Here is an 18,958-nt window from a genome sequence, read left to right on the forward strand (position 1 = left end):
CTGGATTATTGTAATTCTTTGTTTACTTGTTTATGTAAAGCCTCTTTGGAGCGTCTACAAGTTGTTCAGAACGCCGCTGCAAAGCTTCTGACCAAGTCCTCCAAGTTTTCCCATGTCACACCCCTGCTGATTCAGCTGCACTGGCTCCCCGTTGAATTCAGAATCCAGTTTAAGGTTTTGACCTTGACTTTCAGGGCTCTGCATGGACAAGCACCAACATATATAAGTGAACTTTTACATCTATACATTCCCAGCAGGTCCCTGAGGTCATGTGACCAGGGCTTGCTTGCTGTCCAACACACGAGGCTGAAAACAAAAGGCGACAAAGCTTTTGGAACTGTGGCCCCCAGATTGTGGAACTCTCTCCCTTTGAGCCTGAGAACTGTGGACTCAGTGGTCGCTTTAAAAAAAAAAAAAAAAAAAAACTGCTAAAAACCCATCTTTTTAAACTTGCTTTTGGTTGATTTTTATTTTTAGGTTTTAGCTTCTGTGAAGCACTTTGTGATTTTTATCTTGAAAGGTGCTATATAAATAAAGTTTTACTTACTTACTCTATTAGTTGGATAAGAGACTGAAGAAAATGGATTCTCACTCAAACATTTGTACACTCTGCACTTCTGGGAGATATGCTGAAATTTGTATCTAAGAACTTCTCTAGTTCTGTCTTGCATTTTATCTAGCCATACAATCATAAGAAAATCTGAAGCCACTTGAAAGTTACTTGAAAATATACAAATATACACACATGCTGAGCAATGTTTTCTTTTTTTCTTTTTTTCTTTTTTGGACACTGGTAGTTTGGCAAAGAACCCATTTTACATTCATCTTTAGATACTTTACCAGCATAATTTGCAAAACACAACTTGTTCATATTTTTGTTCAAAACAGTTTGACAAGTGAAGGTGATTCCTAAAGAGCTACTAGCCAGCATCTGGCCTTTGACTTGATCCACTGTTCAATAAAACCTTATCACAAATAGTCTCAGTGGAAGAGCATCTGTCAAGAAGCCATCGTTGACAGGGAAAGGCTGGGTTATGAATGTAACATTTATTTAAAATATTTAATTCAAATTTGAGTTTTCAGAGTGGGTTTGTTTTATGTTTTGTTGTTTTCTCAGAACCAGAATCTTTGTCATTGTAGCAATGAAACTACAATAACAAAGTAGTTTTATTAGACTAAATAGAGGTGCAGTTCTGTCAGTGCAAAAGAAGTCAGTCACACAAATTAAGTCATGTATATTTTATACTTGATATAGCTTTACTTTTCTTTACACACACACACACCTATTTTTTTTTTATCCCCTCGGTCATCCTCTTCAGTAGAGGGCGCACTACCGTAAAGCGTACACATAGTCGTGTTTACGTTGAACTCCTGACGAAATGATTGGCATCTTTTATCTCGAACCGCATTACAAAGCCTTTATCTCTTAGCCAATCAGGTAATTACATTTAAGACGTGTAGGCGGGACCAAAAGCTGCCGTTCAGACGCTCTTCATGTATCTGTCAAGTGAATTGGGTCTGTTTTTTAAAAGCTCGTGTCAACAGTTGCGTGCAAAGCTTAATTTGATATTTCCAGTTTGAAGCTGTAGATTTTGGTGTTTACTGATATTCCCATTCAGGTAAGGCGGAATTAAATTCTCTGCTTGGTTAGCTTGGATGCTAATGCTCATTCACAGTGTGGCCGGTTGGCAGCTCATTGAGCAACAAGCCACTTGCGGACGTTTTTCCTTCTGATTTTCGATAAATTCAGCGACATTATTAACGGCAGCCCTTTGTTATGTGTCTCATCAGTGCTTCTCCCGCTAGCCTCGGTCCTCTGAGGCAAGTTTTCAGTGCTTCTGTGCTCTTATCTCCCCGCAGCGGACACCATGGGTGAGGTGGAGCTGTCCTGTCGCGCTTACGTGAAGATGTACCTGCACGCCTGCCTCTTTCCGCGCTGTAGCATCAATGGCCTGCTGTTGTCGTCCAGCCCGACAGGTGGCGCTGTTTGCGTGACTGACTGTGTCCCGCTGCTCCACTCCCACCTGCCCCTGGCTCCTATCACCCAGCTGGCCCTTACACAGGTGCTCACAGGTGTTTTTCTGCCCTCACAATTTTGTTTAATAGCACCACAGTCTGGAGCTCTGATCCCGGAGAAGACCTTAAAGACTCCTCGTGATTGTTTATTGTGAAGGCATAAAACCCTGCAGTCAGATATTCTGGACCAAGCTACCAAGTTATTAAGAATTTATAACTTGCATCAGCATTAAATGAAGTTTAAAAGTGGCGGTGGGTGCTCTCCTCCTTCCAGGTGGATGTTTGGTGTTCACAGACTCAGCAGAGGATAGTGGGATATTACCAAGCCAACGCCTGCGTGTCTGATAACAAGTGGGTTTCCAGAGCTTCGTGTCACTAAAGAGGTTTTCATTTGAACCCTGTTTTTTGTTTTGAGATGCGGCAAAGCTGCACATTTAGCCTTTCGTACCTCATGCAGTAACACTTTACAGCTCAGCACATCTGTCTAGATGGGAAAACCAGCATGAAAAGGTTATTAAATAAAAACTAAAACAAGATGTAAAAAGACATTTTAGTTAAAATTTAAAAAAATCTGAAACCTCTCTGTTCAGAAAAGAGATTAAAGGGTTACCTTTTGTCAGTTTTCAAGCAGTAAAGTTAGCTTTGGAATGAATAAACTGGATCTTCACACATATCAAAATGATATTCTCAAGAAAAATATGCCATCCTTCTGTAACTTTGCGGCTTTGGCGGAGGCGTGTGGTCTCAGGAGTTTCTGTTTAACTAGTTTTTATGTTTTCTGCTCGGCAGCCCGACACCGTGTGCGCTGAAGGTCGCCGATAAGATTGCAGAGCAGTTTGACAATCCAGTTTTATTAATGGTAAGAAAAACAGAAGTAAAATTGTTTTATCGGCTGTCTCTTACCTGCTGGTTTAACCTGGACATATTTCTATTGCTGGTAAGCAGGCTTTCAGAAATAAGTTAAGCTTAGCTGTGCTGTCTGTTTAATAAAGTAGTTCAGGATGATTTTTTTTTTTTCTTACAGCTCGATGGCAGTAAGATGTCTCCAGACTATCGGGTTCCTCCCATCGTGTTGTACGAGCGCAAAGACTCAAGATGGATACTCAAAGACAAACACACGTAAGAGCATGAATGACCATATCCCAGCAAACTGCACGTTTATGTGGGACACGCTGTGAAAGCTGAGCAGCACGTCTGTTTTTTATTTTTGCGCCTGAATTCTGTCTGAAAACTACACTCACCTGTTCCTTTTTTCCTCTGTCCTGTTCAGGATAATGCTGAGACAGTGGGAGGAGACTCGGGCCATAGCGAGCCAGATGATGGAGTCAGGTGATCACACGCTATTGGTGGATTTTGACAGCCACCTGGACGACATCACAAAAGACTGGACCAATCAGAAACTTAACACCAAGATAGAGGAGCTCGCCTCGCCGGCCAACGGAAACATCTAGACTGAAGAGTAGCATCACTTTTTCTGCACAAATGTGATTTTTACAGAACAACGCACACTCGACACCGAGTTTAAGGAGACGTTTATTTTTTTCCGAGTGAACAAGAACATATATGCATAAATAACAATATTTACATCTCACTAGTTTCCCGCCCACCCCAGAGTGTGCCTTGTGGTCCATCCCAATACCCTGCTCATTTAAAGGACACTTCCACCTTGAAGTCCTCCTCTAACACTACTACAACATATAGATATGTTCCCCCTCTTTCCCTTAGTTTATGCATTAGTATGATTCCAGCAAACTATACATGAAACAGGATGGACAAAAGGACAAAAATGCCTTACAATACTAAAATCCTGCAGTAAATACCAAGCTAGATGAAGCTCAAAATATTTGTTTTTCATTAGGTTTGATTTAAAAGGAACTCTCAAGTTTGTGGTTTTGACTTTGGGAAGACTTAAAGTAATATATTAAAAATAAAATGGGGGCGGGGAGGGGGGTACATCCACCCTTTAACACCGTGCAGATGTGTTTGTTATGACTTCAATGCCTCGTGTGGGCACAAGAACTGGTTAAATAGAGTTGTGACATTACAAATATAACAGTTGACCATTCAAATAAACTCCCTGTCAAAGTTTATACTGTTTAGTGTCTTTATTCTGTGTTGTTACCTTAAATCCTCAATTAAAGCGTGTTTTTGCAGCTGTTCTTGTTATTTGCTGTTCAGCAAAAATAACATGAGTCTAGAGGAAATTTCTTCTAAATCATTTTAACTTCAGGAAAGAGGAACAATGTGTTGCAAGTTTGGGAAACCTGCCTTACAACGTGTCAAACTGAGGCTGCCTTACACTCTCAATAAGCCAAATATTCAGAGCTTCTCCTCCCTGTGTTCACTGCAGAACTTTTGTATTGAAATGTGTGTTTTGTTCGTCCTTCACAAACCGCCAAAGAAAAGCTGAAAGTTTAACTGTTAACAGGCATTTAAAATGAATACAACGGTGCAGCTGTCTAACAGCGCACAGTCCTGTAAATCGGGAAAGTTTCTCACTGTAAATGGTTAAAAAATAAATGCGCTGAATGTGATATTCCTGACTGACCTGCTCCAGGGTGACACGCTCCTCCTTTCTCATCTCCAGTTTCAGTTTTTGTCTATTAAAAGATGACCATTTAAGACACATTTGTAAAAAATGTTTTTAACTACAAAACCCTAATGGTATAAAGGACACATCTGCACTGGATCTGAAAAGACTTGACGGCAATATAGTAAAGATAAAGGTGCTTTACAAAATAGTCTACTGAACTACTGCAGGCTATTATGATGCTTTTTTCCCCTTTGATTGTACAGTGAAACTTCTATCTAGTCCTGTGGTATAAACAATTTTCATCAACACAACTTAAGCAGCGTCTACAGTACTAAATGGCTCCACCCCCAATCCCTAACCAAAACAATAGACTTATAATATCTAAAATGACCCAATAGTTAATGAGAGGAATTTACAGGAAGATGATTGCTCAGCTCTGATCGGCATGCTGCTTACATCACATTCTGAGATGCACGATGAATATAAAAAGCTTCCAAGTGTTGGCTTACATGTAGTGTTACCAGTACACTAACTAATATCTAAAATGAAAAAGAAGGTGCACCCCAAAACTGATATTAAAGGGGACCTATTAATGCTTATTTCCAACTCTGTTTTTACTCCGGGAGCTTTGCATGATTCACAGTTCAAAATAAGTCCTATTTGTTTTACAGGACGTCTTGCAGCAGCGTCAAAAGGTGCAGTTCCTTTAATGGCCACTTGAGGCTGCTGGTTACAAAAGGGAGTCAATCCCCGTGTTAAAATTCTCAGCTTTACGCCACCTGAAAGCATAAAAACAGCCTGAGACAAAAAGTATTTTAGTCTGAATGGAAAGTTTCTCCTGTAAACGCGATCTTTTGTTCTCTTAGCATTTTTAGCATTGTTGATGCTATTGTCTGATAAAGAATACAGCTTGTTGTGAGGCACAAGTCTGTGCTATGGTTTTAGTCACTCCACCCTCTTATCCAAATGCTCCTCCCTCTTCAAGCCAGCTTTTTTTCTGATTGGCTGCCCCTCTTAAACAGCCCTCACTGGAAACAGGAGCTGCAGGTTCCTGTTTGCAGTGAGGGCTGTTTCTGTGCTAACGGTCAAAACTATGTGTGTAATATGACAGTATTGGGTAAATCTACTCTTGTTTGAAACTGAGTTTGTCAAACTTTTTTCATATGGGTTTTGACCACTGTGGCAAAAAATAAGGAAAAGCAGAATAGGTCCCCTTTATATTAGTTCACCATTTGATTTCCTATTTCTCTTAAATGCTATGCATCCGTTTCTGTGCAACGTGTTTGGGCAATATGAAAACAAACAAACAATTACCACAGAAAATAACTGCAGGTTCCTGTTTTGTTATCTTATTATAATCTGTCTTAATTAGAATAATAAAAGAAAAAAATCCTTCTAGCTGTCGGATTTATAATAAGGGAAATGTGTCTTATTTTTCAAATGCCACCCATCAAAGTGCTTAGAAAGTCCCGCAGCCGATGCTCTAGTTGGTTGGCGAAGGCACCGTGACGAGGTTCAGGGTTATTTCTCCCAGCGGGGACTGGCTGGCCAGAGACTGGAGGATGGTGATGGATTCAAAGATGGACTGAGCGTTCTGTACCTGCTGTTCTTCCCACGGTAGAGTGATCTGCAGAGGAAAGAGCAGTAAAGGCAGTTTTTACCATTTACTGAAATCAGACGGACTGAGCGTTCTGGACCTGCCGTTGTTCCCATCGTAAAGTAATCTGTAGAGGAGAGAGTAGTGAAGGTAGTTTTTGTTAGTTACTCAGATCTCCTGTATTGGAGCTGCGGATTTCTCCACATTTAAAGGTCCCTAAAAATTAATTTTAAAACTGTTTTTAACGCTTCCATTTCAGCTGATTGGCTTCCCCTCACAAGCAGAAGGTTTGAACAGCATGTGGGGGGGGGGGTTTCTATGCCTGATATAACCAGTTATGAGGGCTAGCCCCTGTCTGACATCACAAAGAGCCAAAAATGGGGCATTCAGAGCAGTGTGAACCCTGAGCTTTTGGATGAGGAGTGTGCAAGTCCACTTTAACGAATCACAAAAAGGAGAGCAGGGAAGAGGGCACCAGTTAAGCACAAGTTGTTACAGAAGAATAAATAAGTTAGGTGTCACTAAAATCACATGTGAGTAACAATCCCAGCACCTGAAGGGTGATTTAAAAGAATCTCATGTAGAAAAATGAATACTGGCGACAATTAAAGGACAAAGAAAGGAAACTTTTCTCTAGTTACAGTTTTCAATAATCCAGTGTGTGGTTTACCTGAAATTCCCTGGAAAATCCCCACCACAGAAAAAACATACTGCTGAGTGTGTGTGGTTTACCTGAACAATGATCAGCTTTTGGAAAGGGTCCTCTGAGTCACTCAGCTCTTCTCCAAAACACAGGGTGAAGCCACACTGGGGAGGCTCGCCGCCATTTGTACGGAAGTAGTCCAACTCTGATGATTGAGGAGGGAAGGGGCGGGCGTTTATTAGCGCTTCATGTAAGTTATCAGCTCAGGGCAAAAAACAGCCCTACACTGAATCTTTGCTCATGACATTTAAAATCAAAATTCCAGTTGGACAATTTCAACCAAAGACTAAAGTTTTTTGAAGATTGGACCTTATTATCATGAAAACTCTCTAAAATTAAAAAATAACATGCACTTAACATTGATTTTTCAGTCTTAAACAGCGCTGCCAGATGTATAATGAACATGCGTATTGTGTTTCCAAGTGTGGGAGGATTGATTGCCTGCTACGGTAAAGAAAGAGCTGAGAATGAAGGGAAAGCAGCTTATTTACTGCTCGACCTGCATTCCTACCCGCACCTATCGCTACGAGCTGGCTTCATCTGAGTTATTTGGGAGACGCGTATTCCCAGTGACGTACCAGCCTGTAACACCGTTCAGGAGCAGCTCTCCACTTCACGTTGCTGAAAACTGCACTATTTTTAAATGTTTTTATTTTTTTCCTGTAGTCAGGTCAAGCTGCACAGAGCAGGTAAGGAACGCGACAAGTCAAACACAGAACTGAATTAGCAGCTTTTCAAAATAAAAGATCCTGAACACCCTTAGTTTAAGAACAAAGTGTGTTGGAGACACGTAAACGGTGTTCTCCTGGAGTCAGACTAAAGCTGCTGCTGGGTATGGCATGTGTCCAATTGGGAGGATGACATGCTGCAGAGATTATGTGCATCTGCTGTGTTTGAAAGGCTTCTGCATTTCCTCAAAGGAGAGCTGGACGCGGGCATCTCTGGTTAGACTGCTGCCCAGACAAGCACCAGGCAACGGTTTTATCCAATAACACGAAATAAGGCAATTTGATAGCAGTGTTATTATCGATCGTGAGCTAACCATGTCAGCAGTGCATTAGAGCAAAATGATCCTGGATGTCCCGTCAATTATCCAATCACAGCTGCAGACTGGCGCCAAACCATGTTTTGGTGGCAAAAACACACTTAGTTCATAAAACAGTGATGGCAATGAGTCTGTGATACTTCAGTTAATAAACACTAATTCTAAAGACAGATTTTGATTAAAGTCCTGGTGAGTCCTTTTTTCCTGCAGAGTACATATTAGCTTCACTGCGCAGACATTCAAGCTCTTGCTGTGATAACATCTGTGTGATAATTTGTTCTGCAGCATCTGGCAGGGCTGTTAACAAATATCAACACGCTCATTTCTGACTTACGTTGCTTGAAGATTTCTTTATTGAAAAGGAGCACCGGCTCTGTGTTCCTCTCCATCTTGTGCAGGTCCGGCATGGTCGTGTGCGGCCCCGTCCAGAAGACCCGCCCCTGGCAGAACCTCTTGCCGTAAACTCCCTGCGGAGTGGAGGTCAGCACCACCCCTTTCTCCATGAAGGGGAGCAGGGTGAAGAGGGCCTGCAGCTCCGGACCGGCCGGCAACGTGGAGGGCGGCTCGGGTAGCGGGATGCGTGGGAACCTGGCTTTCAGGACGAGTGGCGTGGGGGGAATAGGCGAGGAGGGCAGGTACATTATCCGCACATCGGTGCCCTGAATCTGACGTTTGAGCACCTGCTGTCCTAAATAGTAAACTGCCACACTGAAGGAGTCCTGGGCTGTAGAGATGGAGACAGAGGAGTCGTTATCTTCTCGAGCCAACAACACTCAGTGCTTTCACAGCAGGTCGTGACTGGGTTCATGACTCTGAACCCAGCATATCACAGCCTGCTCAGCTGTAAATGCTTTATTACCTCCTACGGGAGCGGTCACACTCTCCTCAATCCGCACGTCCAACCTGATCTCATCGACCGCTGAAGGGACATAAAACAGTTACATCAGCGGCTTCTTTTGGTCGCCTGTGAGTTTGATTTGTTAGTTGAAATGTAAACACATGATGAAATAAGAACACAAGGTTACACTGCAGTAATCCATTTGCTTCACAATGTGCATGTGTAGGCTTGTATGTTACTTCTTTGTAAAGTTTGTTTAGTTTTTACTGCCTTAACCCTCTCGAGGCAGGCGTTGCCGATTTGCAACAGTTACAAACTAACAACCTGATTACCCCACGTACATATTTTATGAGTTTTTTTTACTCAGAAGTACCACTGCAGGACTTGGTTGTGCATTAGCAACAAAAGAGTTCATCTGAGCCTGAGAGGGTTAAGGAACAGCAGACCTACACAGGATTTTATGTTTTTAGTTTTAAGCACACTGACACCTGTATACGTGCTACATGTGGCGTATAAATAAAATCGCCCGACCCAAGGTCAGCGATTAGATTTCTCCTCGGACATGACCTGATTTCAGAGGCAGCGACAGACCTGCTCGTCCTCGAAGTGCAAATATGATTTTTACAAAGCAAAGACTGTGACTGCAGCCTCACAGGATCACAGGAAAACACGGACTCAGACAGAAAGGAAATTTGTCCCTTTGGCTTAACTTTTAGATCCTCCGTCAAACTCAAAGCAAAGTTTTCTTAACGTGTGAAATATGGAAACTTATTTCCACCAGTGAAAAAAAAACTTTAAACCAATTTCTGTCGTTCGTAAGTCAAAGTTTCACGTTGTTATGTCTCTCAAACTACTGATGAAATTACTTGAAACTGAGGAAAGAACTTGAAATTCGAAAATCTAAATTTTAGGTTATTGAGTGGACTCAATAACCTAAAATTTTGATTTACGAATGACAAAAAAATACCTTTTTTCCAGTGGTGTAAACAAGTTTCTGAGATACTATTTGTGTGGGCTACAGGCGAAGCCTTCAACTGTGTGAAATGGAGAATTAACTCATTGTTTACATTTGAGGAAGCCAGAGATCACGATTCAAATGGATCTTTTAGATCTTTTTAGATGGAAAAGAGAACAAATGTGAGGGGAAATCATAGGATACTCCTCGCATCGCTAACTCTATACATATGAAAAAATCCCGATTACGAAGAAGTAATTAGAAGTAATCAGAAGTAATCAGATTACAAAGACAGTTAAACTCACAGTCCGTCTGAATGAAGGTGGGGCACTGAGTGGGCTCCTCCGTCTGGACCGGGCTTTCCTCGACATACTGAGAATCAGACAAAAAAAAAATGTAATCAGTATTTATGAACTTCAGTTCGGTTCACTTCAATTATGTTGTTTATGCTGCGCAGCTTTTAAGTCACTGTTAATTTGCCTCTCAGATGCTCAGATTAGCTGAGCTCCAGCAGGCAGGAAGGAGTCATTACACCAACATCTATAATTCAAACTACACAGAAATGGCAAACAGCGTTTGATACTGCAGGGCTTCGAGATGCTATCAGATGCTCTCCTATCTCGGAGCAAACATTGAGGCTAAAATGACTCGGCATACGCCCCACATCCTATAAACCCACCAGCTGAGACGTGGCTTCTTCCCTCTTTATCTGTTTGTCATCACTGGCGGCGTCGCTGTCTGAATCGCTTCTCCTCCTTTTCGACCTCCTGGAGGCTTTTTCTCTGCTCTTCTTTTCAGGCACCACCACACCTAAACGCACACAGAGGAAACACTCGTGAAGCAGCTGAAAACAACCGGCTGTTTTTACTTTTGAGTCGTTTTAGTGCTCTTCGGCCCCATTGCTTCCACGAGAATTTGACTCATTTGGCAAAATAAAAAGTCTTTGATTAAATGTCCTCACTAGAACTAGCACACAAACAGCTCTGCAGATGTTTATTCTATTTTCCATGTAATTACCAAAATAATAGCCAAAGATAAACTCCGTCAGGCTCCGTCATGTTTGTACTTTGACCTCTGAATGGTGATGCACAGACAGTTTATTTTTATAGCAGCTTTAAAATACGACAATAATGCAAAGTGAGTCGCACTGGTCTTCTGCAGCCCTTTAAGCGCACCACGAAATTAGTTTTACAAAGTCTCATGCTGAGAAAATGAAGAAAAGATACAGAACAGATGGATTTACTGACATTTAAATCAGTTAAATGTGTTTTTGTCAGTACTTCCCCATGCTATCTCACCAGAGTGCCACCTTAATTGATGGGGAAGCGTTCGATGGTTTGAGCTTCCCAAATGTCGGGCTTTGTTTTTCCACTGGTCCTAGTGCCGTGAAGTGAATATTTAGAGATTTTATAAGCGAAAAAGTGTAATGATCAAATGATTACTCTTAAGTTATGAATCACTGGCTCCGGTCATTGCATGCATGAGCATAATGTACATAACTGTGGCTACAACAGGCTGCAGGAAGAGCCAATACAGGGAGAAGCCTTATTTTAGTAGCTCTGTAGATGAAAATGAAGAAAAAATGTACACCTCCTTAAATGCCAGGATGCACATTTAACATAAAATGTTATTTAGCCTAAATCCTGCAAGGCTGTGATTGACACTTTATATGAGAGCGCTGCCACATGTGGTTGGCACCCTACAGCAGGGGTCTCCAACTCCAGCCCTCGAGAGCTACTGTCCTGCAGCTTTCAGACACATCCTTGTTCCGACACACCAGAATCAAACGAATGGCTTGTTATCAGGCCTTTGCCAAACTTGTTGGCTGAAGAGGTAATCCAACCAATTGATTCAGCTGTGTTGCAGTAAGGATGCATCTAAAAGCTGCAGGACAGTAGCTCTCGAGGGCTGGAGTTTGACACCTCAGCCCTAAAGCATGATGATAAATCTCTATAAATAACTGGGGGCTTTTATTTTGGAAATCTCACATATTTCCTGAGGACTGTGCAGTATATTGATTGGTGCCGTTCTGCCTGAAGAACTTTCTACTACATCGTTTCACACAAGTGCTTTTTTTGATGCCTCAGACGCCTCTTAATCCTTCGCTGCATCGACCCGACACGTGGTTACATTCCTATCAAAGTGTGCATCAGGTTACGCGTAGATTGCCCATTGAAGCCTAATTCAGGAATCAAGTGTGAGTGTATCACCCCAGATGACTTTGACATGCAGCCTGGAGGACCCAGGCATCAAATTGCAGACCTCCCAAATAACAGAGATACCCACTGTGCCTGCTGAGCCCCAGCTGCTCATGTCTCTTTTTGTAAATCTCAGGGACCAACCAGTTTATCGACTGACAAACTGACCATTTATCGAAAACATCTGTGAGCAGCAGCCCTGATAGCAGTAACTGAATCAGTATTTAGCAGCGCGGTGGCCGGATACTGTGTGGAATTTGCATGTTTCTGACAGCGATGCTCTAGTTTCTCCTGCTATCAAAATGAAATACGCGAAGTTAACGCACCTTATCCTGACCCGGAGCAATCTTACAAAACAGATGTAAATTCAAAGTGCTTTAACTTGCTGATTAAATGAAGGTTAAAGAAAGTAAAAATAACTAATCTGAACCTGGTTAAGCAGCAGAGGACATGTTTAAACAGTTAAAATATATAACTAATAACTTTAAGGTCAAGTATGAATTGTATAAAAGAAGTCAGACATCTGGAAAGAAAGTTACTGATAATTTTTTTTGGCTTAAAATCAAAAGCAGATGTTTTAAAATATATTTATCATTTTTTTAAAGAAACGATAAGACACAGCAGAACTACACGCAATGATTAAAAGAGGAACTTCTTTCTAAGTATTTTCCTTCTCCATCCATCTCTGTCATGTCTCTGATTTATAGGCTTTTATTAAAATGTGTTTAATAATGTCTGTTTCTCTGTTTTAACATGTGACTGATTGTGTTGCATGTCTTGTTTACTTTTTAAGACTTTCCAGTGATTAAAATAAAATCTAAAGTAAAGAAAAGTTGAAAAAAAGTAACTTAAAAACAGATAAAGTTCACGCAAAGACCAAAGTGCAGGAGATTATCAGAAGAAAAGATGGTCATAAATCCAGACTAGAATCCAGGTATTTCTCCCTGGAAACAGACAAACATCTGCAACACAACGAGAGCAGAGGGCACGGCAGAGCTTTAAATACCCTTCGGCCTACATTTAACATATTTGTTTGGCACTTTTATGACATTAAACAGGCAAAGCAGCAGAAAATAGGTCAAGAGTCAGCGGGTCCAAAAGCCACTTAAAAAAAAAGGTGTGAGAGAAATAAACAGCGAGAGGGCTTAACGCTGCAGAAAAGGTGGAAGTGGTGATCAGACTAACCGTGCGCTAATAGAGAAGAAAGTTCACCCGTTTCTGCAGGTACATTGTGCAACATTTACTCTGCAACACCTAACGCAGCTAAACCTCCATTTTCTCATCTACTGTTCATCTACTGTGGCCAGCACCCACAGCAGATAAACACTCCGATTAAAACCACGTTTATATGTCATATGTGTACAATCATTTCTCTGATGTAAATAAAGGTTATTCTAATTATTTTAGTGAATCAAACCTTTAAAAATGGAGAACAATGTCGACCACAACAACAAAGAAAACCTATATACATACATTTGATTACCCTTCCTTCAGTTCTTGCTTAGGTTTGCTTCGGTGTCACTCATTCTGACATTTAAAATTATATTATATTAATTTTTTTCTGCTAGTTTAAAAAAGTCTTGCAGGGACGAACAACTAAAACCAGCTGAAAACGAAAGGCTGTTTTTGCAGCACATTTAACGTTAAGTTCGCTGGCTGCCGCTGATAAACTTAGCAGAGTATTTCTGATGGTCTGTGACGTCCTGCTGACAGATTAAATATTCAACTCTCTCAAACAGAGGAGCTATTAAGCTATAAACCCGGCATCAGCTTTCAGCAGCGGCGATGCCAGCCCTGCTAACAGTCGGGCAAAACTGTAAACACGTTACCATCAGCCGTGGGAAACTTTTAGATCCAATTTTTCAGTTCGTTCACGTTAATTATGGAGTTTGTAGTTAGTGATGGTGGGCTTCTGGGTGTTCCTAATATTCTGACCGGTTCATGTATAATAGTAATAGTTTAATCCAGTATTTATGAGGTGTTATGATGATAAAGAAAAGCTGAAAAGAATAAGTCTTTGTAAAAGCAGAATTGATGGCAGAGCTGTTAGTAACTGTAGCTTTCAGAATAAAAGCTACAAAGCTCCTCCACATTAAGAGCAGAAGAAACTGACTAACTGCATTTACTAAAAGTGAGAGGAAACTAGTTTTAGTTCATCTTTCCTTAATCTTCACACGATCTCTGAGATGTAACCAACCAATCAACGCGCTGGATCTGTGCGCCTGCAGCCTGAAGAGACAGACGCAGTCGTCATGTGCTTCCTGAGGTTTCTGTTTCTCAGAAAAAGAGCTGCTGCATTTTGAGACATCGCCGGCCTGCAGTTGCTCATCTCACCCTACACTTTAATGAGCATGCACAGGCGTGGCAAAGCACGTGAACTGTTTTTGCTTCTGAATCAATAACTGGAACAGTTTTAAGTGGCAGCCAGGCAAACATCCACTGTTGGGTTAAATGCAACAGACTGTTGTGAAAGTGTATTGCAAACAGAATGGGTTTGTAGGTTAACCCCCATCATGACTAAATACGAACCCCGAGGAGCTACAAGTATTCCCAAACTACCTGCTTTAAATGAGTTCACCAGTCTGACTCAGAGAGGTCAGGATTAAGTCAGTTTATTTTTTGGCTGTTAAAGTGATGCAAAGACTGTTGCTCATTATCTTGAGATAAAAATCCAACCTGGCAGATGGAAGCTGACCATGTCACTGTGTGAGTGAGTGCAGGTCTGCCCTACATTACAACTGAAATATCAGTTTACCTGCCACGATCATCACAGGCTGGTACTATGTAGCAGGAATTGAGGCTCATCGTGCTAACTTTGTGTTTAACCCTGGATGTGCATTCTTATAAGGGTGGGTCACGTCTTTTTGGCTCAGTTACATTAAATGAAAATAGGACAGGAACATCGTGGCTGGGAAAAATCGGTGGTTGCCAGGCGATTGCACTGAATTTTTTTGCATCTGGCATCTGCTCACCAGAGGTTCCAATAACCTTAACCTCTGGGATTTTAATAACTGTGATAACAAGGCGATTACACAGATCACCTGGTGGGAGGCAACCTGTCTCCAAACAAACAGTCCAACTGACTGCAATCACTGTGGAACAGCTGGTTTTCCATGCGATCACCGTCTTAATGTATAAACACAGACAGACGTGCTGCAATCAGACCGAGTCAGTCTGGACCAATGAGGGCAAATTATTTGTTACATGACTCTTTGCAAGAGAGGAAATAATTGCACACAATAACACAGATATTGTGTGTAAATGCCAACTTGACCCCATTCAGTTGTAAACTGATTGCAGACTGACTTCATCACCCACTGACTCAAGTGGTTGCAGATACTTCAAAGCAGTGAGATTGCATATCTGCATATCTGCAATCTCACTGCAACCTTCTTATTTGTGGGACTCCAACATTACCGGGCCACAGTGCCATGCTAACATATGCTGCAAACCACACCTGCTCCAGATAAGAGAACAACGCATACCGGCGCCCACCACTTAGTGACCTAACAATTCTCCGAAAAAGGGTCACCACTTCCTGTGTGTAGGTAGAGAGTCTGTAGTCTTAAGACTCTTAAGACTCTGATGGCTCAGAGATTATATCAAATACACAAGGTTTATACTAAATCAAGGAGCCTAAGCTGCATGCTAGCTGATCTTGTATAAAATTTTCAACAATTCTGAAAAAACTATAAAACTATCTTACATGCTCTACAGAAATACCTTCACCAAACCTTCACATTGATTTAGGAGTAGTTTAGATCTATTCTTCATCATCGAGCAGGGATACCAAGAACTTTGACATTCAACATTTTTGCCAGCTTTTCCAGTCTTACTGACCTTTTAAAGCACATATACAAGACTTTTTAACACTACACTCTTTCTCTCACGCACACTCCCAGCCTGCTTCATTGCTTTCGGGCTGTATTGTCTTAAACCTACTGAGAGTTTTTAAATATTGTACTTTGTCCTTGGTTTCGTAAAACAAGGCAGGGGTATAATTTATGGTGCTGCTTTGAATTCCCGCCACAAAGGGTCCTTGTGCGCTGGTGTGCCTGCATTGTTCTGCCATCAGGAGTGAAACCGGGCTGCTCGTGTTAGACTGTGAGCTAATAAATCTTAAACAGCAGTTATTTTGAATGAAATACAGATGTCTTGAGATGGAAGACATCTGAGCCAGTGAAGTGGGAACACCAACTATCAGAGCTCTTACAGAAAAACGTCCCATTTCTACCCTGGCAGAAGATATCATGGTTACATTATTGAATTCAGCATCTTTACACTGCACATTCGGGCCTCGCCTGGTCTTCACATGTATGTTTTTGTAATTGCTGTCACATGTCTGTCCTGCCTCCTGTGCCCTCATGTGACCCACTGGGAAGTTTTGGGTTGACTTAACCACCTTCGTGTGACCACGAGACTGATTTTGTCATCGAGGTTATCAGGTCTGAGGTAAGTCAAATGCTTTGCTGCTGAGGTATAACTAAGTCGTACTACGACCTAGCCAGAGCATGCTGAGTAGGTACGTCAAGCCTCACCTTGCTCGCTGATGGGGACCAGGCGGTACACCTTGTACGGTTCTGAGATGTCCAGCTGGGCTCGGTCCATCACCTCCTTAAACTCAGGACTCTTGTTGAGGGCGCAGCGCAGACGGGTCTTCCAAGCGGCCGGGTTGTCCTGGCCCCCGTCTGTCAGCTTCCCCTTGAACTCTGCCCACGCCTGGGGAGGACAGCGATGGCGATCTCAGAGATTTAAAGCACACAAGATTTGTGGCATTTAAAGCAAATCTTGAGAATTTCAAGAGCTACCTTGAAGATCGCGGCGTCTTCGTCTTTGCGGAAGTCCTGTTTCCCCGCGTGCTTCCAGGGGATGCGGAACATGGTTTTGGCCTCGTCATCCCACACCAGCCCCGGATATTTCCCACTGCTGACCTGAAACAAACCAAAAAACACAGCGACGTTAGAGAAGCTTATAGTTTTCCTGAATTTCACCTAAAGCTGAATAACTGCAGACATAAATCAGGGCTGCTAACCAGCCACCTCTTCTGCATGTCTTTGTAGAAAAAACAGTGAAGTTTGCACTTGCACTGATTTCACTTATATATGTCAGAAAGCAAGAAAAAGCAGAACACATTCACATAATTGGAGCAATATCTGTTTATTTCTTAACCAACTAATCTAAAAAAATATAAACTTGATGAAAGTGCAGCTGAGCTCAACTTCAGCTGATATCACTTCTACACTATACACAGAATTTTGTGGCCTAAAGTCAAAATCAGCTATTTCCTGATATTCAGTTTATGACTTTAGTTCATTTTCAAGGGTTTAAACTGTTTTGTAAAAATAAAAAGTAGCAATAAGCACCTATAACACATTTATATGATAGTAGAAACAGAAAAGTGCATTTTTCCACAGCTGACCTACAATTTGCTTAAGCAGATTATGCAATTGCAGCTGATTTTCTAACAAGAGAAAAGTTAAACTTTTGCTGGTGTCATTTTCAGCCCCATAGTTATGAATATATGTTTGTTAGTGACCTCTCAATCACCCTTTTTCTCTTCCCGTTTCCCTTCCCCCCCACCCCACTCTTTCATTTGTCCTTACCCTCTCCCTGCCTCCCTCTCACACTCATGCACACACACACATACACAGCCACACACACCTGCTCGACGATCCAGGAGCGCAGTCTGCGAGTGGAGCGCATTCTCCCAGCTGCCATCGCTGCTTCTTTAAAAATGCTGAAAACACCGCAAAGTTTCAGGGTCAGCGGCAAAACATCAACACAAACAACTACGATCAACTGCCCCGACATGCCCTCTTACACCCACCCCGCCTCACATTTTTTAACAATAGCACAGCTTCACTCTGGGCACATCAAAAACATCCAATATTAGACATAAGAAATGTGTAAAAATATGAATAAACGTCGATTTGCTTTCGCGTAAAAAGCCAAGTTCAAGCCTCGTGTTCAAGCCGGGTCTTTAAACAGAGTCGACACACATTAAAAAAGAAAAGAAAAGAAAGACAGACAAAAACTTTCTAAATTTAGGTCTTTTTTAAATGGAGTCTGGTCTGGAAACAACAAAGCAGCTGCAAACATCCTCCCACCGCCGCATGTTATATTTATAAAAAAATCAAATATAGACGCTAAGGTGTTAAATTAAGGAAGTTGATTTAAGTTTCGTTTACCTCGGTCGTGTTTCCTCCGCGGTGCCTGCGGACTGACTGTCTTCTCCTCTTTAGTTCTGCGGCTCAGTCTATGAAGGCGCTCCTTTTCCCCGAAGTCACGTGGTTTTAGAGAAAGGCTCTGCTAGCCTGACACCAGGGGGCGAAAGTGAGCACACACAGAGACAGTCAGGTCCCTGAGTATGTGCACAGTGGAGATGTGACTGAATGACTGAAGTGCAGACTTTCACCTTTCATTCAAGGGGATTGTAATAAATATTCCATTACCTGTTTAGGAATGACATTCAAAGGCTCTAAAATAATTGGACGATAAGTAAGAAGCAGATTCATGGCCAGGTAAGGCCTGGTTCCTCATTGCTGCATGACAAATAAAGCAGATATATGAGCTGGAAATGAACTAACCAGCCAGGAACACGCAAATATCCAATCAGCCAATCACGTGGCAGCAGCTCGGTGCATTTGGGCATGTGGACACAGCCAAGACAACCTGCTGAAGTTCAAACCAAGCATCAGATCAATAAAGAAAGGTGATTTAAGTGACTTTGAATGTGGCATGATAGTTAGCGTGAGTATTTCAGAAACTGCTCATGTGATGGGATTTTATCACATAACCATCTCTAGTGCTTACAGAAAATGATCCAAAGAAGGGAAAATATCCAGTGGGCAGCAGTTATCTGGATGAAAATGTTATGTTTATGACAGACGTAACACACCATGTCACAAATGTCAGATCATCTCAAGCTGGTTTCTTGAACATGACAATGAGTTCACTCTACCCAGTGACCTCCACATGCACCAGACCTCAGTCCATTAGAGCAACTCTGGTATGTGGTGGAACAGGAGATTCACATCACAGCAGCCTAGAAAGCTGCAGCTGCTGTGATGCTA

The 18,958-nt window shown here is 41.8% G+C and overlaps 2 protein-coding genes across 3 annotated transcripts; one reads left to right on the plus strand and one right to left on the minus strand.

Annotated features, from left to right (window-relative positions):
* The first annotated feature begins 1,444 nt into the window (after positions 1–1,444).
* Positions 1,445–3,576, plus strand: emc9 (ER membrane protein complex subunit 9). The gene is made up of 6 exons (XM_080864613.1): positions 1,445–1,619; positions 1,861–2,063; positions 2,291–2,367; positions 2,806–2,875; positions 3,041–3,135; positions 3,287–3,576. Exons 2-6 carry the CDS (start codon positions 1,869–1,871, stop codon positions 3,465–3,467), a joined length of 618 nt encoding a protein of 205 aa, XP_080720739.1. The 5' UTR covers positions 1,445–1,619; positions 1,861–1,868; the 3' UTR covers positions 3,468–3,576.
* Positions 3,577–4,256: 680 nt separating this feature from the next.
* On the minus strand, positions 4,257–18,166 carry irf9 (interferon regulatory factor 9). 2 transcript variants are annotated; one of them, XM_080864611.1, is made up of 10 exons: positions 18,074–18,166; positions 17,547–17,622; positions 16,694–16,816; positions 16,424–16,604; positions 10,367–10,497; positions 9,993–10,059; positions 8,754–8,813; positions 8,229–8,618; positions 6,879–6,994; positions 4,257–6,176 (listed from the first exon to the last, which is right to left on the minus strand). In XM_080864611.1, the coding sequence occupies exons 2-10, from the start codon at positions 17,601–17,603 to the stop codon at positions 6,033–6,035; spliced, it is 1,269 nt and encodes a 422-aa protein (XP_080720737.1). In that variant the 5' UTR covers positions 17,604–17,622; positions 18,074–18,166; the 3' UTR covers positions 4,257–6,032. The 2 variants fall into 2 exon arrangements, with proteins under 2 accessions (XP_080720737.1, XP_080720738.1); XM_080864612.1 differs by having other exon boundaries at positions 6,139–6,273.
* Between the last annotated feature and the right edge of the window lie 792 nt (positions 18,167–18,958).

Source organism: Rhamphochromis sp. 'chilingali' (assembly GCF_963969265.1).
Source record: "Rhamphochromis sp. 'chilingali' genome assembly, chromosome: 18".
In the NCBI taxonomy this organism is placed as follows: domain Eukaryota; kingdom Metazoa; phylum Chordata; class Actinopteri; order Cichliformes; family Cichlidae; genus Rhamphochromis; species Rhamphochromis sp. 'chilingali'.